This window comes from Paramormyrops kingsleyae, chromosome 7, assembly GCF_048594095.1.
Source record: "Paramormyrops kingsleyae isolate MSU_618 chromosome 7, PKINGS_0.4, whole genome shotgun sequence".
Classification (NCBI taxonomy): Eukaryota; Metazoa; Chordata; class Actinopteri; order Osteoglossiformes; family Mormyridae; genus Paramormyrops; species Paramormyrops kingsleyae.
Window position 1 is genome coordinate 9,947,971 of NC_132803.1, and position 27,868 is coordinate 9,975,838.

Sequence of the window (27,868 nt, forward strand, 5' to 3'; positions counted from 1 at the left end):
CAGAGTTTAGTCTAAATAAGGAAAGTAAAAAAAGAACAGAAGAGCAGAATGGGAATGAGGCCGCAGAGTATTCTCACAGACTGATGCTCTCTCCTCAGCAGTTTGCTACACTAACCTTTGGTACATAAGAGCACGACCTTTTCTGAAACCAAGGGGGGCGATTTATGACACTGCTAGCTGAGCACTGCAGGCTGAGCACTGCAGGCTAAGCACTGCAAGCATGGATTTGTGTTCTTGGCCATCAGAAGGAACAATTAGCAAACTCACACAAACAAGGGGCTTTTGGGCCCCCTGCCACCCCCAATCCCCCCCGCAGTCAAACAGAGCAGCATCACCTGGGTCACCTCACCCCCCCCCCCCACAGCTACAGTGGGGCATTGAAAATCTACAGCCCTTTTTTCATCCCAGCCTCCCTCAAACACACACACACACACACACACACACACACACACACACACACAAAACACAGAAACATGTATATATATGGTCACGTGATACTACAGTCACGTGACATTTGGGTCATATGACACCAGACTCAGCTGGCCCACTTGCAGACCGATCCCCGTTTGGATGGCCAGGTTCTGGGTTTTGGTTTATCTCCAGCCGACGTCGGCTGCAGCCATGATGGGCGTCTAATGGTCACATGACCTGCAGCAGGGCCTCTGCCAAACAGTCAGAATGACACGGCGGCCGCTCCTCTCCGGCTTCGGCGGGCGAGGGAGGGTGCCGACACCAACAGCGAGAGAGAGAGAGAGAGAGCGAGAGAGAAGACGGAGACGCAGAGGGGGAGGAGGGCAGGGGGGGGCGGGGATCTTCAGACAGACGCATAGGTGTTCCCGGTGGCACTGCAGTGCTGGATGGTAGGGGTGGCACCCACGGGTACCAGGATGTGGTCCACCCGGTCGGCCGGGGGCTGGGACAGCGAGCTGAGCATGTCGGGCTGGATCACGCCCACCACAGCACTGCCGCCATCCTCTAGCGCCCCCACCTGGAGCACCTGGATCACCTCGGTCTCCGCCTTCTCCCGCTTGGCCAACGGCTCTCCGGAGTCCTCCATGTCCTCATCCAGGTCGCTCTCCATCTCGCTCACCTCATCTGAGGGGGCAGTGACACCCAGCATAGGGATAAACAAGCCGGCCTCCATGCTCACGAGGCGGCCAATCGACCAATCATTCTGCCTGTCCGTCTTTTCACAAAGGTGCATAGCATTATAAGGAAAGTCCTGATTGGACAGTCGTCGCCGTCTTCTTTACTCACCTTTGTCGATGTTTGCAGGTGACATGGTGCTGAGGTCGGCGAACTGCGCGACGGTAGAAAGGCAGACGATTAGCGGACGACGTAAGAGCGAGCCACCCAGTGCGTGCGGAGTCCAGTGCGCCCTCACCTCTCCCATGATGCCGATGGGCGTCTCGCCGGTCGCCTGGGCGACGCGGTGCTCCACCAGGTAGAACATGTACTCGTCGTAAAGCAGCCGGATGAGGTGGAAGGAGCCGAAGCTGGCGGCGCTGCGCAGGGTCAGGTCGCGGATCACCATGGAGCTGCGGGAAGACGGGGAGGGGGCGGAGTCAGAGCACAGCCAGCCACACGTACCGTATTTACCAGAAAAAACAGGCACTCGGAGGGAGAATCGCAGTGTATAATCAGGGAGCTCACAGCAATCTGATGTTAGTTAAACATCTAAAGCACTGCAATTTGTGAACAATATACTGCTGTTGGAGCAAAAACACCCTCCCCCCTCCCTCGTACCCAGTTCCCTGACCTAACAGGGTTAATTAATAGTTAATCAAATCCCTCTGGTAATTTTATGCCTCTTGTTTTCTGTCAAACCACCACAGTATAACAGTGTACACAGGCTTTGAGACACAAAGGGGAGGCAAATATATACTCGTTTATTAGCAAACCAGAAACGGCAAAAGACTTGAATTCAATGAGTCAAATTGCACTATGGGAGAGAAGGGGTGAAGCCTGAGCCCTGCTTTCAGCCGCACGTTACGGGGCGCGGTGACACGACGTGGCAGCTAACCGATCGCCTGTGGGCAATAACGATGATGATGATGATGAAGAAGGAGGAGCTCACCTGTAGAAAGACCACTTGAGCAGGAACTGCCGGGCCGCCTTGGGGAAGCTGGGCCGGCCCTCGTAAGGCTTCAGCACCTGGGTCACCACGTTGTCCAGCCAGGCCGCCCACTGCTCCAGAGAGCTCTGCTGCTGCAGCGTGGCTTTGAAGTCCTGCTCCAGGCGCTGGACCACGCCCTCCTCGCATTGGCACACCCATGAGGCCTGCTCCTGTGTAAGGGGTGGGGGGGGGTGGGGGGCAGAGCATGTGAGTGGAGCGTGAGCGAGGAGCGGAACGTGAGCGAGGAGCGGAGCGGGCGGAATTTGGTCAGAGCGCGGAGCGGTTTTTTAATTAAGGCTGGAGCGGTCGCTCTGTCTTGCTCCAATTTCGCTCCGATACCGCTCACACTAAGACTCTGAGGCGTGCCCAAATCTACCCAGAATTCATCTGTATAATTATCAAGACTGTTACACAAATTGGCCGAGATGGAATTCGCAAAGTATTTCACAAAGGAAACTGATAAATCATACAAGTGTACTATTCTTATCAAACGTATAGATGACAAGAATGTACAGCAAGAACAACAATGTGGTGAAACTGTTTCAGTGAGAAAAGATTCACTTTGGAATCACTTTTCTCAGAAACATGAGTGTGCTATGCGAACAAGCGGAAGCCAGAGCAAAACGCGTGCAAGTTTTATATGGTTGTAGCATATCAAGTCTATAAAGTCTAAGTATAAAAGCCTATAAAGTAAATATTGGTAATCAGATAAATTAGTTTTGTCATTCAAAGTAGGTCTAATAGGATTTTTTAAATTTCACGTAACGCTGTCAGTGAAATTTTATTTTATAGAGACGCAGCAGCAGCAAAAATGAGGAATTTTAAACGTGGATGCTTAGCCTGTATATTCTTTAGGCTATTAAGCCCACTGATTCCTTTATTTTTAAGCCTATTTTGTGTGGAATGCCATTGCCAAACCTGTCTGTTGTTGCCTATATGTTTAAAAATAAATATTTTCTGTTCTGAGTGGCAATATTGTCATTGCTCACATTTCTTTATGATATAAGGCTTCGGTTTAAGGTGACATTTGTTAGGCATGCAGATTATTTGTCCCTCTTTTAAATTGGAGCGATTTGACTGGAGCGGGAGGACATTTCAGTGGAGCGAGGAGCGGTGTTGAGCGGCTTAGTGCGAATTAGAGCGGAGGAGCGGGCGGAGCCAACAGCCTCGTGAGCGAGGAGCAGAAATTCTCACCGCTCCGCTCCGCTCGCATGCTCTGGTGGGGGGACACCTTCACCACCAGTCATGAGCGCCTCACCTGCACGTTGGCAAAGTCGACGCGGTTGAGGTCGCTGAGCATCTGGTTAATCTGCGAGGTGTTCTGCAGGACTGCGCGCGCCGCCTGCGCCAGGTGGTTCAGGGACGTATATCTGCGCAGCGTCTGCGCAAAGGCACTAACAGCGGCAACCTGTAGGGGGCGAAAGAGAGCCGCAGTTAATCCAAATATCCTGGCCTGAACGTGTCTCTACAAATCGGCACATAAACAAAAATCCCCATTAAGGACAAAATCCCGCACGGTCACAAAATCCATCTGCGTTTATTTTAGTTTTCGACGCAGATTTGGCACATAAAGGCCGCTTTTCGTTTCTGGGGGTGAGGGAGGAGTGTCCCCCTGCCTGGCTCTCAGTACAGCCGGTTACATCCCCGGTGTCTGTCCACCTACAGCACAAAAGCCACCTCATTTATTCCCACAACAGCTCAGAATGTGGGTTCTGCCCATTCTGACAAAGGCCTTTTGTGCTTAAATTGTTCCTCATAGGTGTTTGGCGGGCAGACAGCAGCAGAGCACTACAAAAACACGCTGGGGGTTACTGACTAGCATGATTCTGTCTGGCCCGGCACCTCGTCCGGCAGCAGTACCCAACAGCCCCCCGCAGACTCACCTTGGTTTGGACCATCTTCTGTGGAACGGCGCTCATGGCATTATTTAGCCAACCCTCGAGGCTTTTGGCAAAGTTACGGATGGCTTGGGTCAAGGCACCTTGAGGGAGGGACACAGACACACACAAGGAAGCAGCGTTTACATTCTCCATACAGCTCAAACCTGGCTGTCCTCTCTAATCGGTACGAAATCCGTCACTGAATTTTTATTGGCATTTTTCTCCACACACCGCAGGGAAAGCGGCCAGGCTCACGGCAGAGACTACAATGAATATGCAGTAAGCAGGTCAGTGCTCAGACTGATGGTCTGTGCCCAGGGGGAAATAGCAGCCTCACTAGGAATGGGTCTCAGCACATCCGGGATGAGGATCTCCACCAGCGCCTGGTACATGACGTGGTCGCAGGCGTTCATCCAGCGTAGCACGGCTTCGCTGCGGCACAGCTGGAGTAGGCGGGCACGCGGCAGGCGGCCCTCAATCTCGCTCACGCCGCTGTGGGGGGGACGGGGGGGTCAGTGTCAGAGAAGCCCAAGGGAGACTTCTATATATAACTCTCATTTTGGAATCCTGGAAGTCTCCTGCAGTAGTATCTCACAGAAACCACTAGAGGGGGCTCTTGGCGTGTGGGTCGTACCACGGAGAAGGGTCCACCGCCCCTTTTGTTAGAGGAAATCCTGTCTAGTCGCCCACAAACATTTACTAGGGAGCTCAGTCAGAAGAAGCTCCGCCCTTCGGCGACGGTGGGGCTTGCCTGTTCTCTGTGATGGTAGCGCCCTCTACAGAGACGCTGGGGGAGTAGCGCCAGAATGTCTGCCACAGCTTCTCTATCAGCCCAAACTGGAGGTTCACCACCACGTCCAGGATGGCCTGCAGAACACAGAAGCACATGCGGGGTAATCACCACGGTAACGCCATCTGGAGGATTCCGAGCAGGGCAGCGGAGGTGAGTCTGACCCCAAAACCGCAGATCTGTGTGGGTACATGACTCCTAGCAGGACTGCTTTACAGCAGCTCAGGGGCTTGAGAGAATGAGGCGAATTTATGCGGGAGACCCCTGGCAAGACCTCTAGGGGGCAGCAGCGTTTAACCTCCGCTGAGCCGCCCACAGAATGTCACCCGTTGTTCATGTGCACTCGCAACACGCTTAGTGGGGGTGCGCAGCTTTACGTCTGGCCTCTTTCAGGCAGGTCCCGCAGTGGAAATCCCCTTCGCTCGCGTGCAGGGGCCGAGTCACAGCCGAGTCAGAGGAGCCACGTGGCCCCCAGGGCCTTGATCGCCGGCTCCACACCGCGCGGGTGGGAAACATGGAGGGAGCGCGACTCCCGCCGGGATGATGGAGCTCCTCACAAAGCGGCGGCCTCACACCGGCCGGCCACCTGCGGCCCCCTCCCGGTGCTGAACGGGCCCCTCCCTCAGCAGCCGACGGGCCCTCCCTCCCCCCACCAGGAAACGCCATCGCTAATGCTCCACCGCTGTGCCAATGGCGGCACAGAGCGGCGGGGTGTCGACCAGGCGACAGGCTTCCACCCCGCACGCTTCGCCTCGTAAACAGCGGCAATCACAATGGCCCCCAGCAGGCCCGGGTCAGCTGACTCCCCCCCCCACCCCGTTAATCGGCTTGGGGCAGCACATTTGGCGGCTGTTTGCCACTGAAACACAAGCTGTCCCTTCCTTTAAACCTGCCCAGAAGGAGCCATTAAAGGTCGGGAAGTCTCACAGAATCAGCGAATACAAGCGGATATTAACACCACAGAGCCCCAGCAAGTGCCCCCCCCCCACACACCTCGCAGTGCTCCCTGTACAGCGCCTGCAGGGCCTTGACGTCCTCTGGACCGATGAGGTCCACGTTCGTGTCGCCCATGTCCAGTTCCACGAACTCAGGGAGAGCCCTGGACGCGTCTGTGAGGGTGGAGACAGCGATTAGCGCGCTAAACCCCCCCCTCCGCACGAAGGCTCCCCCCACCTCCACCCAGCCAGCCCTCACCTAGAAACTGCTGGTGGTGCTGGCTTTGCGCGATGACCGTCTGCTCGGCGGCGCTGGGCGGGTGCTGGCCGCCCGCGGAGAAGTTCTCACTACTCATGCCGTCCACCTTCTGCACAGGCTTGAACCTGCAGGGAGACGGCGGGTTACAGCCCCTGCCTGCGTGTGACACAGCCACGCTGTTCTCCGCGCCCGGGCACCTCTGCTTCTGCTGCGCCGGTTGCTGCCGCAGCGCCATGTACTGCAAGTCCTCCTGCAGCCGGTTCAGGGGGGAGTCCGGCTTCACCCGGATACCATAATAGTGGTACTTGGAGTTGCCCCTGGGGAGAGCAAGGGGGGGGGGGGGTCACGCAGAGGTCATATGAAGGTCGCATAGAAATCAGTGTAACACCATGAGAGAAAAAGTCCAGTAACATTACCTAACTATAATTAGCTCTCGCAATAACCAGTCCCATGGCATCCAAACACCTCCAGATACCATCCACAATCTTAAGACAGGGACGCGCGTAAACGCTGCCAAGACTCCGACACATTAACTGAATTCCAAGTAGCCGGAGACGGTTCCTTCCCGGGGCTTAACTCGACAGAAAAACACAGGATCTTTAATTCACAAAACACAGAGCACAGCTTGCTGCAAAGCCATAAAATATTAAGGGCTGCGGGCTGCAAACACGAAAGCAACTCGGAGCCAGAAGAGTGGCGGGCGCCTGGTAGCGGCGTGCAGCAGGACGGGCAGCTGCATCGGTGCCGCGGCTCTGCCGGGCCCCGGGACGGACCTGGGCTGGAACCTTCCCCTTGGCAATGAAAAAGCAATCCCTGGTCCTCATAAATGATAAAAGGTACAGCCACTAAGGAAAGGTTATTCTTCTCAGTGTTATGGGGAGACAAACGGGAAGAGGACCAGGAGGTGGCGGCTGGAGCTGGAGTGGCGGAGCGGGAGCGATCGGCTTTAGGCGTGTTCGGAGACGGCTCCGTTGCTTGGATACAGTCAAAAGCCAAAACATCGCGGTGACACAGATTCTCTTCTCCAGAATGATCAAAGCAGCTCACTGCTTGCGTGCCGCTACTCTCTCACACGCCTCTACCCCAGTGACCTGCTTTACAATGGCCCCTGTCTGGAGGATGTACGCTAGGCTAATTGTCACAGCCTCAAGAGAGATGGACGGAGCGGGTCACCGGTTCGAATTTGGGGGGGGGGGGGGTCTCTGGGTAATGGAGGTGTATCTCATTGGAAAGGAAGGCAGAGGCACGGACGTGTGCGTTTGCACGCTGTCCCACGGACGCAGTTCCTCACCGGGTGCCGAGCCGGCGTGTGCGCAGCCCCATGAAGATGGAGCGGATGAGTTTGCCGAAGGAGGCGGCGTTCACCGGGTCCAGCTTCTGCTCCTGACAGTGCCGTAGGTAGTGGCTGTACAGTGTGGAGCGCGGCAGGCTCACGCCCTCCGCCGTCTCGTAGTTGTCCAGCAGCCACTGCAGCTGTTTGGGAGGAATGTGGGCGGGGGGGGTTAGCCACTATCCCACGATGCCGGCGCTGCCCGCGTGAGGCGCTACATCCCGGGGGTCTTGTATGTGCTTCAGACCTGCAGTCACAACCACCACCCCCACCCCCCACCCCAATGGGAGGCCATTTCTACAAATGCACTGAGGAGTGTAGGGCAGAGAAGGCTGAGGAACGAATTAAATCAAGCAACATAAAGCAGAAGGAAGAAGAAACTCCTCCACCGATTGGGGGGGGGGGGGGGTGTCCAGGAAGGCATGCAGGTGGGGGAGAGGACGGGGGGGTGTGGCTTCAATCGGGGCAACTTACATGGCTGTTGAGCAGCGAACTCCGCTGGGTGGATAAACCTTCTGACTTTTGGAGTGTCTCAATGGCCATTTCAATCTGACAGTCCGCAGAGCAGGAAAAACAAAGGAAATTTAAAAACAAAGAAAAAGAAAGAAAACCAGAGAAAACCAACACAGGCCAAAGCGGACAGAGGCAGGGGGGCATGGGGGGGGGGGATTCAACTGAGATTCAAACTCATGGTGAGAGTCAGCGAGAGAGCAAACACCGCACACCCTGCAACCCACCGCCGTGTGTGTGTGTGTGTGTGTGATGCCCGTCCTGTCGGCTCTCCCAGCTTGTGGCAGCAGTGAACACCCCGGTCAAACCAGCGCCACCTGGAGGCCAGTTGTCTGAGCCAAATCAGACATGGAGCAGCTCCATATCCCCGAAGTGGCCAGAGACTTGACAGCCTCGTTTTTCAGCCCTTTACCTGTATATCACCCCGAGCAACACTCAAGCTACATGACAACCGCAGCACTACACCAATTCTGCCACTAGAGGGCAGCATCGATCCATTAGCCAAAACCACCATCTCCCAGTCTGGCAACAAGTTACCACTTCTTACGTTTGTGTGGAGTATATATAGACACACTTTTTAATACTTTTGATAAAATGCTTCGACTGGTTGAATACCCATTTAAAACTGGGTCAGAGCCATTTCAGCACAAAGCCCCCCACTGAAGAGTCCCTCCTCACCACCCCCCTAACCCCCCCCACCCCACATGCAACCCATAGCCACAACACTGCTAAGAAAACATCAGCGTCTCTGAGAAGGGCTGGATATCACCCAGGACCAATTCAATTTTGATTCACAAGGTCCTGATTCAATTCCATTTCGGATTCAATTCGATTCAGTATCAATTCGATTAGAGATATTTCAGTTACAGTACCAGTTATGCTTGGGTGGGAAAGAGATTATTAGAGACCTAATGTTGTAAATTGTATAAGGGAGCCTCTAACCATTTACATTAGTAAATATATTAATATGCGCATTACGAATTGTCCCCAATGCAGCTGCATTAACGAACTGCTAAATTAACATGACCGCGTGCATGATTGCGTGCTTGGATGATGTCACATTAGAAGGTTCCGGAGAGCTGCCATACTTCCGCAATATTTCACCTCCATTTTGCACATGTTACATATGACTTTGCTTCTGTCCAGCTCCTCTGTGTTCACTGTCCCAGCCCTGTTTCTCAGCATAGCATCTACCAGTGGTTTTGGCCTTTGGGGACACCCTGCACCCCAGCGACCGCAGGTAGCCGGCATACACACTGGGAGGAGAATGACCTGAGAAGATGGCTTCCTGACAAACCTCACCACTGGGATGGAGCCCCGTGGTTGTACAGGAGCTTTGGGGCTCGGGCGTAACGTTAAACCAAACCAGTGCACCAAGCCAGTTACCCTAACGCAGTGTTTCTCAACCCAGTCCTTGCGGACCCTCGGACAGTCCATGTTTTTCCTCTGGCAGAGAGCTCAGAGGGAGCAAAAACGTGGACTGTCTAGAAGGGAGTTGTGAGGGAAACAAAAACGTGGACTGTCTAGAAGGGAGTTTGGAGGGAGCAAAAACGTGGACTGTCTAGAAGGGAGTTGGGAGGGAGCAAAAACGTGGACTGTCTAGAAGGGAATTGGGAGGGAGCAAAAACGTGGACTGTCTAGACGGGAGTTGGGTGGGAGCAAAAACGTGGACTGTCTAGACGGGAGTTGGGTGGGAGCAAAAACGTGGACTGTCTAGACGGGAGTTGGGAGGGAGCAAAAACGTGGACTGTCTAGAAGGGAGTTGGGAGGGAGCAAAAACGTGGACTGTCTAGAAGGGAGTTGGGAGGGAGCAAAAACGGGGACTGTCTAGAAGGGAGTTGGGAGGGAGCAAAAACGTGGACTGTCTAGACGGGAGTTGGGAGGGAGCAAAAACGTGGACTGTCTAGACGGGAGTTGGGAGGGAGCAAAAACGTGGACTGTCTAGAAGGGAATTGGGAGGGAGCAAAAACGTGGACTGTCTAGAAGGGAATTGGGAGGGAGCAAAAACGTGGACTGTCTAGACGGGAGTTGGGAGGGAGCAAAAACGTGGACTGTCTAGAAGGGAGTTGGGAGGGAGCAAAAACGTGGACTGTCTAGAAGGGAATTGGGAGGGAGCAAAAACGTGGACTGTCTAGACGGGAGTTGGGTGGGAGCAAAAACGTGGACTGTCTAGACGGGAGTTGGGAGGGAGCAAAAACGTGGACTGTCTAGACGGGAGTTGGGAGGGAGCAAAAACGTGGACTGTCTAGACGGGAGTTGGGTGGGAGCAAAAACGTGGACTGTCTAGACGGGAGTTGGGAGGGAGGAAAAACGTGGGCCGTCCGGGAGTCCCCAAGGACCGGTAGCGACACGAGAGGGATCCTCCAGCCTGACTTACACAACCCAGGGTGCCCCCTACCACCCCCCCCCCCCCAATTTCTTCTGGTTGAGATGGGTGGAAGTGAGTAACAAGACAGGGAAAGCATCAGATGGGGCAGGCACTCACGGTTGCTGGGGAGGCTCGGTTCGTCTGTGTGGGGGGGTGAGGGCCAGATCCTTCCATGGAGTTTCCGCCAATGAGATACGCTCCAGAGCTGCTGATGATCTGCCCCCCCGTCAGGCCCATGGACAGCCCGCCGCCGCCCCCGCCGCCACCTGCCATGCCATGCGATGACACCACTGTCGTCACCTGCGACGAGCCTCCCTGCGTGTCAAAGTAGCTCCCTCCGCTGTTCTGGCTGTATAACTGCGGCTCCGTGTACGAGTAGGTCCGTCTGAAGGAGGTAGAGCAGGTGGGGGGGGGGGGGTATCAGTAAAAACGTGAGGCCAGCAGTTTCCAGAAAGGGGCTTCTCTCGAGTCTCAGAGACCCCTAATGCTATCTGGGCCGGCAGATGCGTTTCAGGTCAGCCGCTCTGCCGTCACCACTAGGGAGCGCTGATGAGCTTCTCCATGTTCCCTCCATCAGAGGCTAGGCAGCCCATCGTAAGGGGAGGGTCTCTGCAGGCCCCATGTAGCTGAAAGTCCTGCGTGACAGCAGAGCAACTGAGCTGGAGGATCCTACACAGCCCCGCCCCCCCCCCCAAGGAACCTGATGCCACTTGTAGACTCTCCTGGTCATCGGCAGGTAACTGAGTACGCACACACACACACATACATACAGACAGACACACATACAGACACACACATATATACAGACACAAACAGACAGACAGACACACACACACACATATACACAGACACACACACACACACACACATACAGACAGACACACAGACAGACACACACATTTATACAGACACAAACAGACGCACACACATACACATATACACAGACAGACACACACACACACACACACACATTCACAGACAGACACACGCACACACACACATATACACATACAGACAGACAGACACACACCTCACTTTCTCTGAGACAGACAGACACAAACATCAGAGTTAGCATCTCCGCCACGGGGTGCTTGGGGGGGGAGGGGGGGGTGGTACCGCTGACTAGATAAACATGATGTCAATGTGAACATAACTCCATAACAGGTGAAACTCCATAACAGAGGAGGAAAGCTTTCGGTATCTCTAAAAATACCCCTCCGTTTGTGAATGTAGATGAAAGAGTAAAATGAAACATTACGTTATTTGCGGAGAAACTTTCACAATATTTGTGCAGAAGCTGGTGCCTCAGGAAAAAGAATAAAAGCAGGATATACATGCTCACACATGCCACGCACACACGTGTGCAGAGGGAGGGCTGCACGTCCACGGCCCAGCTGCGTGTGACAGGCGTGTTTCAGTGACACGAGGCCAGATGAGGGCAGTACAGGGCCGTAGGTCACCACGCCTGGGGGCAGCAGCACCCGCAAAGGCACCGGAGCGGCAGATTAGCCAATGAGGGAGTTAGCATGCATGAAGGTGTCTCCCTCGTTAACGACCGTCACCGTCATTACACCCTGCAGCCGGCTGTTTGCCAAACACGCCATTTCACTAAATTACATGGTGCAAGAATATTTTTAACAGAAAAAAATGGCTTGAATGAGAAAATAAAGAAATTAGACATGAGGCAAAAAAATGGTTTCAGAATAAAAGATTTCTCAGATTTAACGCAAACTGCGAAATCAGCCAATCGGCACGTAGGTGGCGGGATGATTGACAGGCGTTTAGCAGGGGCGGGCACTTACATGGTCCCATTGGTGTAGACGCCGCTGGACTCCTCGACATACTGGACCTGGGCCGGGTACACGTGCGAGACCTGCTGGACCGTCTGCACCTGCAGAGCGGTATACGCTTCAGACGTCATGACATCACCACGGGGTTGGTTGGGGGGGGGGGTTGGGGCACCACAAAAACCCTGCCTGACCTTTAATGAAACTGAGGTCCGCAGAACACGCAGAAAACACGGCAGCGTGTAATATGAACAACAACTACAATAACGAGTGTGAGAAGCATGGACTTCCTCGTTAAGGGACATTCGTTTTTCATACGCTGGATGTGAGAGATCGATTTTTTTTAACACTGTGTGAACCAGAGACACGGAGCCCGGTGTTGGACAGCACACCTTGAGCAGATAAGTCAGCTGAAGTGGCACAAAAGCAGAGCAAACGGGGGTTAGAGATTAAAGGGAGCTAAGGCAGGTGATGTGTGACCAGGCACGAGGACTAAGGGACTAAGGGACTTGTGCCATTTACTGCTGGCTCAAGGGAAGGTTCCAGACTCCGCCCACCGCCCTCTAGCTGCCATGTGTTTACCGTCAGTTAAAGTAGGAGGCTCTCAACCCCCGGTTTGAAGACATCAAAAGGTTGGGAACCCCCAAGTTAAAGCATCTAAGACATAATGGAGGCAAGGATTCATAATCTGCCTCTGGGGGGGGGGGGGGGCTGAAATCACAGGGTAAGCAGAGAAAAGCCTTGCAGCAACATTCATTAGAGGTGACAAATTTATCGATCCGTCGTGGCCGATCAGCAACATCCCGATATCTCTGCATATTCATTTCTCTCACCAGTAGGGAGTAGGCTGCTTGCCGGGAAAATGGGGGGGGGGGGGGTTCCTCACCTGCTGCTGGACAGGCACCGGTGGGGTCACCTGCTGGGCCGTCACAGAGGGCTGCGTGGGGACTGCAGTCTGGAGGGGCACCGCAGACGCGCTGTCAGAGCTCGCCTCCGGGGTCTGCATGGTGCCTGGGGGGGGGCAGGAGGAGGTGAGGTTAACCATCAAAGCCAGTGAGGCGACGGGCAAGCAGAGGGTCAAAACACTATTGAAGGATTTACTTCTGCACCCCCCCCTCTGATACTTCCCCTTTCCCTTGACGTTAGCAGAGTGGGGGCTCATCAATCACAGTCCCTTCTGGGCTGTCGTGGAGCCCCTCCCCCGGACAATCTGCTCCAGCAGGTTCACAGACGCAGCAAGATGGGGAGCAGTGGGCGGGGATGCCCTGGGCTGCCAGCCACTGAATGGCTCACACCGGACTTTCCCATTGGTTAAAAAGCAGATTGACAAGCAACGTTAATCCTAGTCCCGCCCACTGCAGGCTCCAAAACTTCAAAACCTCATTTCCCCTGTCAACACAGGCTGGGTGGGGGGGCAAGTACATACAGGAGGCCGTTTGATAACAGGTACTATATCCTGATGCCGTTGCAATTTCCAGCTTGACTGAACTTGCTTGGATATCTCTAAAAATTATAACTGAATAAATTATGCAAACACAATAAAGCTGTAAAGCTGTCAGGCTTGCAGCGCGAGTTACTGCAGCAGTGAAGCAGCAGTGGCTTTTTCTCACGTTAAATCATCCCAAAAGGAAGGAAGAGAAACTGTATGAGTGTCTATCAGTGAAGGACGTATGAAGAGTGGGTACCTGACCCACAGGTTCCTGGAGAAGCCCGTTTGGTTAGGAGGGTGATGGCTCAGGGGGACACTGGGGGGGGGAGACTTACTGTCACAATAATCATTTCAAAGCCTTTAAGGGCCGAAACAGACACGGAGTGAGAAGCAGGCCCCTCCCACAAGCGCTGAGCCGGCCCCCTTCGGTGAAGTACTTTAAAACAATGTAGGAGTCCACTGGGTACATGACCAGGACACAGGCACAAGCAAACATGCTGAGCACAGACTGAGAACATGCTGTACACATGCTGCACATGCACTGAACACACACTGAGCACACTGTATGCACGCTGTACACGGTGTACAAGATGTACACACACTGAGCATGTGCTGTACACACACTGTACACAAGCTGAGGACACAGTGTACACACACTGTACACAAGCTGAGGACACAGTGTACACACACTGTACAAAAGTGGAGGACACAGTGTACACATGCTATGCACATGCTGAGGACACATAGATGATATGCAGTACATATGCTATACACACACTGTACACAAGCTGAGGACACAGTGTACACACACTGTACGCAAGCTGAGGACACAGTGTACACGCAGTGTACACAAGCTGAGGACACAGTGTACACACACTGTACACAAGCTGAGGACACGCTATATGTTGAGGACATGCTGTACATACGCTTTACACACACTGTACACATCCTGAGAAAACGCTATATACACTGCATACACACACTGAGCACATGCAGTACACACCCTGTACACAAGCTGCACATGCTCTGCACACACACTGAGCACACAATGAGTATACATTAAGCATCACCCTGCCCAATCCTTTTCTTGGGAATAAAGGAAAGTGAAATGCATGGATAGTTTAAAAATAAAACATCATGTCACTTTATTAAATCCCAAGAGTCCTAGTAGAAATATTTATTGCCATCATGAAATAGGAGACATTTAAAAGTGCAGAGTTGGGTCTCGCAGAGGCACTGAGCTCCACGCCAGCGGTTTGCCGTGCTTCATGCACCTCTCATCATCAGCACACGCACCGGCTGCAGACAAGGGCCCCTGGGCGCCAACCTCTGGCTCTACCTCCATCTCATTTACATTTGAAAAGCCACTATCGGGAAAAGGCGCATGAAGGAGATTAAACGCTGTTATTTGAGAAACTGACAGCAAAATACTCTGTTTGCCTACGGGCTCATCTAGGGTCTCAGCAATGCAAGCGACCCCCCCCCACCCCCGACCACAGGTGTGTCATGTTAGGCAGGTGATTTAATCCCCCGTAACCCTGTAGGTGCCCCCCCCCCCCAGCCAAACGACACCAAAGCGGGAAGTGAGCGGCTCTCAGCAGGATTCCTTCTTTGGCATGGTTTCCATGGCTGGAGGTCTCAGATGGGTAATTACCAGTCCAGCACATTCCCTGGGGCCTTATTGCGAAGATCTGCATGGCACTTACTCCACGCCGGGGGGGACAGGTGTTGTCATGTTCAGGTGAGACCCCCCCCCCATGTATAATAATACCAGGCCTGGTAAACAGGAAGCCCACCAAGCAGTCTGGTAAACAGGAAGCCCGCCGAACAGTGTGGTAAACAGGAAGCCCGCCAAGCAGTGGGGTAAACAGGAAGCGTGCCGGGCAGTGTGGTAAACAGGAAGCCCGCCAAGCAGTGGGGTAAACAGGAAGCCCGCCAAGCAGTGGGGTAAACAGGAAGCGTGCCGAGCAGTCTGGTAAACAGGAAGCCCACTGTACAGTGTGGTAAACAGGAAGCCCGCCGGGCAGTGGGGTAAACAGGAAGCCCGCCGAGCAGTCTGGTAAACAGGAAGCCCACTGTACAGTGTGGTAAACAGGAAGCCCGCCGGGCAGTGAGGTAAACAGGAAGCGTGCCGGGCAGTGAGGTAAACAGGAAGCGTGCCGGGCAGTGAGGTAAACAGGAAGTGTGCCGGGCAGTGAGGTAAAGAGGAAGCCCACTGTACAGTGTGGTAAACAGGAAGCCCGCCGGGCAGTGAGGTAAACAGGAAGCGTGCCGGGCAGTGAGGTAAACAGGAAGTGTGCCGGGCAGTGAGGTAAAGAGGAAGCCCACTGTACAGTGTGGTAAAGAGGAAGCCCACTGTACAGTGTGGTAAACAGGAAGCCCGCCGGGCAGTGAGGTAAACAGGAAGCGTGCCGGGCAGTGAGGTAAACAGGAAGCGTGCCGGGCAGTGAGGTAAACAGGAAGTGTGCCGGGCAGTGAGGTAAAGAGGAAGCCCACTGTACAGTGTGGTAAACAGGAAGACCGCCAAGCAGTCTGGTAAACAGGAAGCCCGCCGGGCAGTGTGGTAAAGAGGAAGCCCACTGAACAGTGTGGTAAACAGGAAGCCCGCCAAGCAGTCTGGTAAACAGGAAACCCGCCGGGCAGTGTGGTAAACAGGAAGCCCGCCAAGCAGTCTGGTAAACAGGAAACCCGCCGGGCAGTGTGGTAAACAGGAAGCCCGCCAGGCAGTGAGGTAAAGAGGAAGCCCACTGAATAGTGTGGTAAACAGGAAGCCCGCCAAGCAGTCTGGTAAACAGGAAACCCGCCGGGCAGTGTGGTAAACAGGAAGCCCGCCAGGCAGTGAGGTAAAGAGGAAGCCCACTGAACAGTGTGGTAAACAGGAAGCGTGCCAAGCAGTCTGGTAAACAGGAAGCCCGCCGAACAGTGTGGTAAACAGGAAGCCCACCAAACAGTGTGGTAAACAGGAAGCGTGTCGGGCAGTGAGGTAAACAGGAAATGTGCTGAGCAGTGTGGCAAACAGGAAGCATACTGAGCAGTGTGGCGTGCCGAACAATGTGGCAAACATGAAATGTGCTGAGCAGTGTGGTAAACAGAAAGTGTGACAAGCAGTGTGGTAAACAGGAAGCGCGTTGAGCAGTGTGGTAAACAGGAAGCGCGTTGAGCAGTGTGGCAAACAGGAAGCGCGTTGAGCAGTGTGGCAAACAGGAAGCGCGTTGAGCAGTGTGGCAAACAGGAAGCGCGTTGAGCAGTGTGGCAAACAGGAAGCGCGTTGAGCAGTGTGGCAAACAGGAAGCGCGTTGAGCAGTGTGGCAAACAGGAAGCGCGTTGAGCAGTGTGGCAAACAGGAAGCGCGTTGAGCAGTGTGGCAAACAGGAAGCGCGTTGAGCAGTGTGGCAAACAGGAAGCGCGTTGAACAGTGTGGCAAACAGGAAGCGCGTTGAGCAGTGTGGCAAACAGGAAGCGCGTTGAGCAGTGTGGCAAACAGGAAGCGCGTTGAGCAGTGTGGCAAACAGGAAGCATACCCAGCATTGTCGTAAACTGGAAGCATGCAGAACAGTGTAGTAAATAGGAAGTACGCAGAGCAGTGTGGTAAACAGGAAGTGCGCCAAGCATGGGGATAAACAGGCACGTCTCACTCGGAAGGTGCTGAGCGACTGCGCAAGGGTCCCAGGGCCAGCAGGAGATGATGAACTTGTGAGTGAATCGCGAGGCTTCACCCCAACATGGACTTGCATGTAGCTACACTGCTGAACTACTCCCTGATCCATTTAGAATGGGGAGGGAAGTAAATAAAATAAACAAACAGAAACAACCTCAAGCGGTAAGAATCTCACAAATGAAAGACATGCATCAAGAGCAACAGGGCTGGTGACTGCGATGTCATTAAAGACCACAAATCACATCCCACCTCCCAACCCAACGCACGGGCTGAGGTGGCTCACTGCCCAGGTAATTACTCCAATAGAGCAATTACCCATTGGGGGGGGCAGTGCAGCCCATGGGCCCCACCGCTGCCACACAGCATTCCGCTGGCAGAGAATCTCTCTCTCCATGAGGGTCTCCTGCCCGCCACCCAAGCACCTGCACAGTGTTTGGGTGCTTCTGGGCTCACTGGATGACAGTGAGCTGCAGGGGGGGCCGTGAGCACATTAGGCCTCGGGTTTGAGACAAAGCCCAGCTTCCACCCCCCCGGGGCTGCTGCAGCGGAGCTGCGTTTTAATTAGGAGAGGAGAGACCTGCTGTAAACAGCCACCTGCCTTGTGCCCCCCCCCCCCCACCCCCTCATCATGCTCCCCCGTGGTCCACTTAAATCTACTGCTCCAGGGCCAGGCTGCAACAAAGGCCCCGGATGGGACAGGGAAACAAGGTGCGTGTGTGTGTGTGTGTGCGTGTGTGTATGTGTGTGTGTGTGTCTGTGCACATACCGGTGTGGCAGTGACAAGCTCGGGAAGAACACGACCAGAGATGGAGGTAAGGGGGGGGAATTAGCCACCTTGCATTACAAACCAGATCCTGAAATTATTTGCCTTAATAAAATTACTAACAGACAATAAATTTACCAGCAGGCACCTTCCCCTGCCATAACGCCTCTGAGTATTTTTTAGGTACTGCAGGTCAGTCAAAGTTCAGCGAGCAACATGCAAGAAACTCGCCGCTTTCCCTGCCGCTCCCTCTAACGGACAGTCCTCCCCGCAGCGAGCCCGAGCAGGACCATGGGCCTGTCCTGCCTTCAGAACCTTCTAGATCCCAGAAGCACAACCACCACACAAACGAGGCTCTCCTTCACACTCCTTGTTTCAAGCTGGGATGACGGCCGCTTAGAAGCCCGCAGCTGGAACAGATACTGGGAAGAAAACTTCACGTCATAAAAAAAAAAAAAAATGCACTGGAAGGCCTTATGAAGGAGCACAGGTCTTGGTTTTCAGCCTCACGCCATGACATTGGTTCTTCTGTACAATCCTGCCACACCTGCTAATCTTACACTTAGGAACTTTAAGCACAAGGAGGGATGCCTTTAATTCCGTCCCAGTCGGGGAAGCAGAGGAGCCTGGAGCTGATCCATCTGTTCGTGTGCGTATGGGGGGGTCCATCGGGGGGGGGGCATCTTCTGATAATCCCCTCCTTGTAAGATGTAAAATCCATAAGATGTTCTTCAGGTGAATGGAAGGAGGACAGGTGGGGGGTGTTAGGTAATTAATTATAAATGACTATTAATAACTATTAAAGAAAGAACCCTCCCTGACCAAACGACCATATCAACGGCAGCCAGGATGTTTGTAACCCTGGAAGCAGCCCCCCCCCCCCTCCAATTAACAAGCAGCGGTGGATCCAGTGAGCAGCACCGGCCTCCTACTGAAAGAGGCCAAGGAAGCAGGAGTCAGTGGGTGTTGAAGGCGCCACATTTCCCAGGGAGCGAGCGAGCGCCTGCCCGCCACCAAAACACGGCCCGGCGGGTCAGGGCCCCAGGCAGACGGGACAAATTTAGCCCGCAGAGCCGCAAAAAATGGATGAATTAATAATTTAATCAGGCACTTGTTAATCATTTGGAGACGGGAACTGGATACAGGGAGCAGGTGGTGAGGCCTATTTTAGCGACACAGGCGACTCCAGGTAGGTGGTAATAGGATCTGATCACTGCACAGCTTCTGTGGGGGGGGGGGGGGGGGGTAGAACAGACGCGCTTTGACGAGGCGCTCACTGGCGTCTGCTCTGGCCGGGACAGACATGGCGAGGAGCATGTCACCGAGATGCAGTCGCGTTCATTGTGCAGGTGCTTCAAAGACGGAATCAGGGATTCTCGCAGCTCAGGTGCGACTCCGCTACTGTACCGTCGAGTGAAAATAGCATCAGACAAGAGCAGGAGGATCCTGACGAGATTCTGGAACTGGGAATGCTGGGAATACTGATAAAAACAGAGAGAGCTCTGAGAGAACCATGGGGGGCACCCCACCAACGCCCCCTTCAGGCTGGATTTCTAAAAAAAATCTTCTAAGGGGCAGTATAGCATGTAAGCAGTGAGCGGGCAGCATGAACACTTGCTGACATCATCATCAAGCAGCCAATAGCACGACAGCACTATAAGAGTGCAGAGCCCAGCGGGGAGATGTGCACTCTGGCCGCCCCTACAGTCACGTCAGAGCGAACCTCCGAAATGTGGTCGGAGAATAAACCCGACATCACACAACGAAGCGGACACTAGCCATTTCCTTCAAAGTAAATCCAGTTCTGGACAATATTTCAGCCAGTCTAGTATCTCATTCTCCACGCTTGGACACCGAGTTGTTACTACAGCAACTGGCGAAATCTGTCCGCAAATTAGGCTGATTAAACGGTGTTTAAAATACTTACTTGTGCCGAGAGGAAATGATCTGAAATCCCATCAAGCTAATGGCACAGCTTGCTGTGACTGGGCCACGGCTGAACTGCAGTGTCGCTGATCCTGACCCAAACCGAAAATGCATATTTACTCATCCTGGGAAGCCAGCGACTCAAAAGCCTGACTGATAAATGAATAAAAGCAATCTTGTAAACGCAGCCAGTCTATCACACTAATTACACTCCTCAGTCAGGCCATGATGTCCCAAACAAAGTCATCATGCGGTTAAATTGCATGAAGCGCCTTGCGTTAAATACAAAACACACCCCACAGGCAAATAAATGCCAGACTCCCCCCCCCCGTAAAACTGTATGTGGATGGAGTACTTTCCAATGCTGAACCTTCACCTCAGTGTTGTGACATTTGCTCTCATTATGACGCCATTTGCCTTGGAAAAACTCCATCTTACTTCTCTGAATCCTTGTTGCTGTATGACACGCCACTGTAGACACGCCAGCCCTAATAGGACCTTTTAATTACCTTCTAGAAGACTCCGCAGGCAGCTGAAGGCCACAGCTCCGCGCTCCATCTCATCTCGAGCTAAAGACGGATACATTATCCCGGCAACCGTCCGCAACAATTGGGCAGGCGTTGGATGAATACTGTCTCTCCGCAAGACGAACTGGGAGCCACGTTTTGGTTAAACAGTTATGTGGCTAAACAGTTAGAGTACTGGGTGTTGCCGGACATGTATTCAAAGCTCTGAATTCCCAGCTTATTCATGACATGCATATTTCACATTTATGCTGCGCAAAGTGATGTGGAACGTTTACGGATTCAGCAATCAGACGGGGCCTTCCCCGCTGCCCATGTTATTCTCGGGAAACAGTGGGTTTCCATCCCTGGGTGCTTATGCAGTGCAGGGTCACCATGTGCCTGCAGTGAATCTCGGGCAGCACATGGCGCAAGGCGAGCGATACCCCACACGGGGGGCAAGTACCCAGTGACCCCAATTCACCTGTTTTTGGAGGACAGGAGGAAAGTGGAATTCTGGGATAAAACCCTAACGAGCAGAGGGAGAACGTGGAAAAGCAGGGGGAGAGATCAAACCCCCAGCCACAAAGGGGTGAGGTTACCCACAGAGGCCTCGTACCCCAGCTAATCAGGAAAACAACCACTGTGTAACACAACCGCAAGGGTTACCACCCGGCAGTTTGTGGTCCACTGGAAAGTCGTCCGGCAAATAGCAACCTCCCCCAAACAATCTGTCAATCACGCCACCGCAAGTATGAACATAAATGAAAATCGACGAGAGAACCATAACTGGGGCGGAAATCACATCAGCCAATGAAACGTCAGGCTGCCGTGCTGTGGAGTGACATCTTAACGAAGCAGAAATTAAGCCGTGGCTGTAAGGAATGTCACCTAGGTAACAGGTTGGGGGAGGAGGCGACAGCAAAACATCATGAAGAAAGCGTCGTATCCTTGAACGGCGCCCTCTGGTGGCGTGGAACGGCAGCAGTAGTACTGGCCCGCCGATCAGCCCGTGGCAGCTGGCTGGACGCTCCGCACGCTGTTTACTCGATCTCTGACTCGCTGCGGCGTGTTTGCGGTATAAATCGCCGGCGGGGAGTGGGAGGAGGCGCGCTGGCACGCGGCACAACGGCCACAACGGCGACGCTACATCCTGCTGGCTGTGAAGTCAGCCCGTCGCACCACTGCCTGCGACTCCCAGCCCGGGAGAGAAGCTGCGTCCACAACATATTGCAGGTACGCTGACAGATTGTCCGGGGAAACGCAAGCTGAGCCGTGCAGATGCTCGGCAAGCGGCCTTCTGGAATGCCTCCACGCTGGCCCCAGACGGGCAAATGTCCACCAAATACATGAATGCACACCGTCGCTCTGGTACATTCTCCATCTATTTACACGGGCGAAACAGTCACGGTCTGCGCACTGATGCGGCCATGTGGCTTTGCAAAGGATTCTGGGTATTTCCCGATGGTTGATGTAACCCCTTGCCGATTTGGGTTACCTCCGTCTTCCAAAAGATAATTTAATACCCAACTGGGAGGTACGATTCAGATTCAGGAAATAATGCAGAAGTTAAAGGGATGGGCTTCAAACCTGAAGGCTACATGAACGCTGCCGTCCCTTTAAGATCCTAAAGTCGCTTTCAGGAGCCAGATATCTGTCAATTATAATAAAGCTGCATGTTGATGATCCCATTTTAATGGTAAGATGGGACAGGCTCCAAACAGACCATTTTTAAGCAGCAATTACTCTCACTTCTAATGTAACTTAATTTAACAGAATAATATATTCATTTAAATAAACTGATGCACTTTGAGCTGAAAGCTACTGTATTAGGATATTTTTCGATAAATCTGAAATCTAACATTAATTCCATAAATGCAGGGGCATGACATAAAAGCACGACAGGAAAAACGCGACATACATCATGAACAGCAGCGAGGGTCATTAGCTTACAGCCAGAGGGACTGAAAATCGGGATCATGACACAGTCACAGGCTTGACAAAAGACACTCAATAGTGATGTTGATCTGTGGGTTGGGTGAGGGTCTGACCAGAGAGCTCTCCTGCGGCCAGGGTCCGGATCAAACTGCATTTAGTTGCGGTTCGTCCACTTAGATAAATCAGGCAGATATGGCCTTCAGCTACACAGCACACGAGCTGAGTTATGAGCTGAAGATGCTTATCGGAGACCCAGCTGTTCGACAAGCAAAGCCCAGGGACTAGGAGGAATCCCGAAGGGGAAGCCTCAGCCAGCCAGGCTACAGGGCACCACTGCAGCCACATGAGTCCCAGAAGGCAGCCGGCCGGCTCACCGGCAAGACTCGCTTACGCCGCGGGACTGGACGGCAAGCCGAGTCCATCACTGCACGGCGCCCGAAACGTACGGAGACGTAAACGGGTTTGGTGGGGAGGAGAGGCAGAGGGAGAGCCCCGACACCGAGGGCTGGGGGGGTGATGACTGGGCAGCTCCTGGAAGTAACAGCGTTTATAGGCGCATCACGGCAGCCGCTAACATTAGCAAGCCGCTAGCAAATCGCCTCTCCGTGCCGCAACTTCATCTGCGTTTTCTACTAGAGTTGATGTGGATGTGTTGTCATAGAAACAGATGTGATACCGAGAACATTTTTAACGTTCCTACTGCCATATTTGCGGTAAATCTGGATCAGCAATATGTTCAGAGAGATTCTTCGAAGCCATAATAAAAGATTCCCATACACACACACACGAACACACAAAGTGCATAAAATCCAGTGTGCCCTGGTGTGATGGACTGGCAGCCTGGGCAGGGAGGTGCCCACACCCGTCTGGGAGAGGGTGCAGGGCCTCTGAGATCCCGTACTGCACAAGGGATTCAAAGATCGAGAAGATAGATAGATAAAACAGACAGACAGACAGACGATTAGGATGAGGGTAATGAAAGGCGGAGGGGTTGAGACCTGCATGCCTGACCTGTCCCAGCACCCTACAGTTCTCCTGTTATCCACCCTCTGTCTACAGCTGGTATCACTGCACCTCACTGGTACCACTGCACCTCACTGGTACCACTGCACCTCACTGGTACCACTGCACCTCAGCTGATCCACCACCCAACCCTCCAGACCGCAGAAGCAGGCAGGTGTGAGAAATGAAGGCCATTTAAATGAAGAGCTGGAGTCGGCTGATATCAGGAGTCATGACAGGCGAGGGGCTGGTGGTGGGTGGGGTGTGACCTGCAGGTCATGCTGCTGCTCCGCGCTGAGCTCTGATGCACGCCCGCTTCACGTGGACGGAACACTGGCGAATACTTTTGAAGAAGGGAGGTGAGGAAAGGAAGAGTATCGCGAGCTGGGCTTTATGCTGATCATGGACGCGTTTTCATTACAGTCCCACGAAAGGCCTGGCATGGAAAGGCAGGATGGCCGACAGGAAATAAGGCGAAACAGAAAGCGAGACGCAATTGCACATTTTGATCCTCGTCTGGAACAATCGCATCACCCAGGAACAGACCGACTGCAAACCCCACCCGATTCACAGCTTGGCTCCACATTAAAAATATGTGGCACAGAGTGCAATAGAAATCTTCAGACAAGAACCCACTGTACAAACCCCCCCCCCCCCAAATACACACACGCACACACACACACACACACACACACACACCACGCCAAGAATCCGTCTCCTCACTGCACAGAAGTCCATTTGGGACATAATGAGCTTAGCTTTAGGCCGATGTGAAGCCTTCCTCTTTTAACGAGATTACCGGAAGAACAGTCGACACCCTCGGACCAAGCATTCCCCCTCAACACACGGCGTGGGTCGATCCGGCCGCAGCAGACCACACACCCCAAGCTGGTTTACGCCGACACTGAGCATATAACCCCCTTACACTCTCAGCTGTCTTGGAAACGACCAGATGTAGATTCCTTAACAGGAAGGCAGAGACACACGTTAGATAAGTGCTCTCCTGTTAAGCTAACGAGGTCTTCCCCATGCCGTCCCAACCCTGATCACGCCACCGGCCAGGGCTGAGATGCCGAACTGATTTTCAGACCGTCATAAATCTATTTGAGGCGTTACGTCTAGGTCCAAAATATTTTCTGGACGTGAAGACAGCACAGGGCTCAGCAAACCATCCACCACTGTTCACATACATTAAACACCACAGAAACTTTTGTGGACACCCCTCTCCAGCGATGACACTGAAGGATCTGGTGCCAAGAGGGGTGAGGATGACAATAATGACAATTTTTACTACGTCCCCCCCACCCCATGGACAGCCCCGCTAATATCCCAGCGACTGAGATGGTGTACCAGCAGCGCCCGCCGTACCGTGTGTTTAGGCGTGTGTGTCTGATCTCCCCCCCCCCCCCACCCCCCGTCCATAAGAAGGCTCGAGGGACAGCCGTTGCCATGCCGACTGGAATGCTTCATTCTCACGGTGAGTTTGCGCTGCTGTTCAAACGGGAGCGCTGGTGAGCACACGCGTGGCGAGAGAGGGGCAGGAAGTGATGCGTGTTTCAGTGCCTGCTTGGGGCATGGGGTTACCACGACGACACACGGAGCCATCCATACGTTTAATCAGAGAGGATGATTCTTGCAAAAATAAATGAATAGTAATGACATCATCATCATCTCCCCACCATTTTTCCTGGGGAGGGTCACATGGCAGAAAAAGTTAGATATCACAATAATAGCAACATAAGGGCAACAGGAAACACTGTAATTAGTTTGTTCTGTTGATATATTTCATTCTGAAAGACTTAATTTAGGATCTTTATTTACTATTATTTAAATGACTTATTGCACATTTATGAATTGTCTGTAAGCACTTGTCTGTCTGACTTCACAAACACGATGGAGAACTGGGTGACTTTTACACTAGTTGACAAACACGACGAACCTTGGACACCATCTATTGTGCCGAGTTTTCCAGACCACAAACGTGACCACAAACAGCCCAGAGCTGGAGAGGAGAGTGTCCCATGGGGACAGGAACGAGACCCGCCAGGATTAGCCTCAGCTCACACAACAGGCTTGTGTGTGTGCATGTGTGTGTGCGTGCATGTGTGTGTGCGTGCATGCGCAAAAACTGCTCCCAACAATGTCTTCTGGCATATTTCTTCTTTACATCAACCTATATAGCTATATGACTTTATCAATTAAATCCCTCTGTATTTATATAAACATTCATAGTTTCTAATCTACTTGTTCTGTGATTTCTACATCATGAATGTAGTTCAGTGCTATGGGTTAAGCGTGTTAAGAAGAGTCATGTATGAAAGATAAACTGAAGGGAATGTAACTGCACTTGTCTTTAAAAAGGTTGTTGACAAAAGTTATAAATCCTTGGAGAAGTTTGCCAGCCTGAGCTGGATGTAAAGGATACATACAACCACACTGTCCAACTGAGTGTTTGCTCAGCTCAAATTTTACATCATTAACCCATCATGAAATGCTGAGATTGTAGGCCATTCATACCAGTGCATCTTTGGAAAAACAATATTTCAGAATATCACCCTTTGAAATTTACTTTACTTCACTGATATACAAAGGCTGGATGAAACACAGGTCAAAATAAACCACATAACATGCTGTCTTATCTCGTTCACAAACATCCATTCCACAGTAAATGTCCAACCTCTTGGCAATCGAGTCTCAATCCAATATCCAACAGGTGTTTTAAGCAGCTGGTGTGACGGGCTGCCATGCCGTTCAGGTTGTACCCCTGCCTCGATTCACTATCAACCTGACACGCGGAGAAATACGGAATTGCGCGGATGTTCATAGCAGAAACACCTGTTATTCCAATCCAGACACAACATTTAGTTCAACTCCAAGTCAAAAGACTTGTTTCCATAAATATATGTTCATTTATACGCTGCAGGCGGGACGGGTGACATGATAACTTAATAATCCAAGCAGCCCCCCTCTCTGCTTTTATTACCGGGACCCAGAAGGCTTCCTTCGGCATGACTTGCACCGATCTCGGCTCCCTCTCCAATGTTTGGTGCCGAACGCTCCCGGGCACACGGAAAATGCTGAGGGCTGCCTCATCAAACCATAAACCCGACGTAAATAAAGGGGCTTATTAAACCGGGGACATCCAAACCGCGCACCCCCACCCCCATCCAGCAACGGGGGAATGGAGTACGAAAAAAGCCGAAAACCCAACGAGGCTTCTGCGGATCTAAAAGAACACCCTTAATATAAACGAGAACAATAGTCCCCAGCGATGCAAAGTGCCAATACTTCTTTAACTCTTGAGATTTACATAATGCCCCCCTTCTCCAGAGTCCTCACACTGCCCCTGCATCTGCAATCCTGCGCTCCTCTCCTACATTTACAAACAGTTTATTTCTCTTAATAATAAAAATTAAACCAGAACCGACAGGTAGGTAAGTCGGCAGCCCGTTTCGACTGTGAGAAACGACACAGGAAGAGCACTTCACCCGTATTTTCTAATGCAACCGACTTGAAAATAACAATGAATCGGCTGATATCTGACAATGTGCTTTTCCCTCACAATCACTCCAACTTGGAGGCGCATTAATACAGCAGCTACACAGCTTAAGATAACATTATGTGCATTTCCCAAGATAGATCGCTACTTTTTTATTGCGAGGCCCTTTCAAAAGAAGATCTTGCAGTGGAAAGTGGCTGGCCGGGCTGTGTTTAAGGGGCACGGTATGCGGCGCGGGTTATTTTTGATAAAATGCTCTCTCTCGGCGACGGCTTGGATGCAGTTGTGACGGACATCGGGGAATGCGAGTGCTGACGGCGGCTAGCTGCATGATCGGGGCTAAAACAAAGAGTGATAACGCGTACCAGCTAGCCAGCGAACCACCTTACCCAGCTAACTTATGGGGCTATTAAGAAGAACAATAAAAAGGCAGAAATGCTGCACGCATATTTAAAAATTAAAGACTGGGGCATTTCCCTCCTGGAAAAAAAAAGAAATGCATGGCTGAGAATGAGATCATCCGAGGCCAACACACACACACACATACACACACACACAAAAAAATCTGTTTAAAAAATTGGCTAGCCAAAATGAAGCCAGCTAAGCTAGTGGAGAGGCTGTCCGTAGCAGCAGCCACCTGCCGTAGCGATCAGATCCATCTGCGTAAAAGGAGAAAGGCGAAACGGAGCCGGGGAAGCCAGTTTAATAAGAAATAATTAATCCAGTAAGCCTTTCAGTTTGCAGGAGAAGAAGGACCGGATAACGAAGCGAAAATCGATGCACAAAAAAAAATTAGACAGCTAACGATCAGCAAGCCAAGAGATGAGAATATACAGATACACATATAGGTAGAATAAATATATTCACCTGGACTGAGAACTGGTGTGTTGATGAGGATGAGGATGGTGGAGGTGGTAGTGATGGAGCGAGAGGTGGTTGTTGTTGTTGGTGGGTTACAGTCGCCAGGACTACGGTGACTATGGCGCTGATTCGCAGGGCAACAGTTGCTATAAAGCTCACCGGGAGGGGGGCGCAACCTAACATGGCGCGCGGGAAGAGGCGGCGCCGGCGTGGCAGAGGGGGTGCCGGTGGCGCGCGCCCGGCTCCGCCTGCCGATCTGTGTCCATTCCTCACTTCGGGGTCTTTGTTTCGCCGACCCTCAGTGTGGTCTTTAA

The 27,868-nt window shown here is 52.6% G+C and overlaps 1 protein-coding gene across 4 annotated transcripts; it reads right to left on the bottom strand.

Moving 5' to 3' along the window:
- Positions 1–349: 349 nt before the first annotated feature.
- On the bottom strand, positions 350–27,868 carry rfx3 (regulatory factor X, 3 (influences HLA class II expression)). 4 transcript variants are annotated; one of them, XM_023808216.2, is made up of 17 exons: positions 27,561–27,707; positions 12,862–12,986; positions 11,991–12,079; positions 10,306–10,573; positions 7,785–7,859; positions 7,272–7,453; positions 6,178–6,297; positions 5,981–6,105; positions 5,780–5,895; positions 4,748–4,863; positions 4,334–4,488; positions 4,000–4,097; positions 3,375–3,524; positions 2,078–2,286; positions 1,385–1,538; positions 1,258–1,300; positions 351–1,095 (listed from the first exon to the last, which is right to left on the bottom strand). In XM_023808216.2, exons 2-17 carry the CDS (start codon positions 12,979–12,981, stop codon positions 815–817), a joined length of 2,301 nt encoding a protein of 766 aa, XP_023663984.1. In that variant the 5' UTR covers positions 12,982–12,986; positions 27,561–27,707; the 3' UTR covers positions 351–814. The 4 variants fall into 4 exon arrangements, with proteins under 4 accessions (XP_072570336.1, XP_072570335.1, XP_023663982.1 ...); XM_072714235.1 differs by lacking the exon at positions 27,561–27,707 and adding an exon at positions 27,714–27,868 and having other exon boundaries at positions 350–1,095; positions 1,258–1,538; XM_072714234.1 differs by having other exon boundaries at positions 350–1,095; positions 1,258–1,538.

Excerpts from the sequence above, each read along its gene's own strand:
- rfx3 (XM_072714235.1), bottom strand. The coding sequence starts at position 12,981 with ATGCAGACCCCGGAGGCGAGCTCTGACAGCGCGTCTGCGGTGCCCCTC. Across the intron at positions 4,489-4,747 it reads GCTACCATCACAGAGAACAG|CGGCGTGAGCGAGATTGAGG; the intron begins GCAAGCCCCACC and ends TCCCCCCCACAG. Across the intron at positions 3,525-3,999 it reads AGAAGATGGTCCAAACCAAG|GTTGCCGCTGTTAGTGCCTT; the intron begins GTGAGTCTGCGG and ends CGCCCCCTACAG.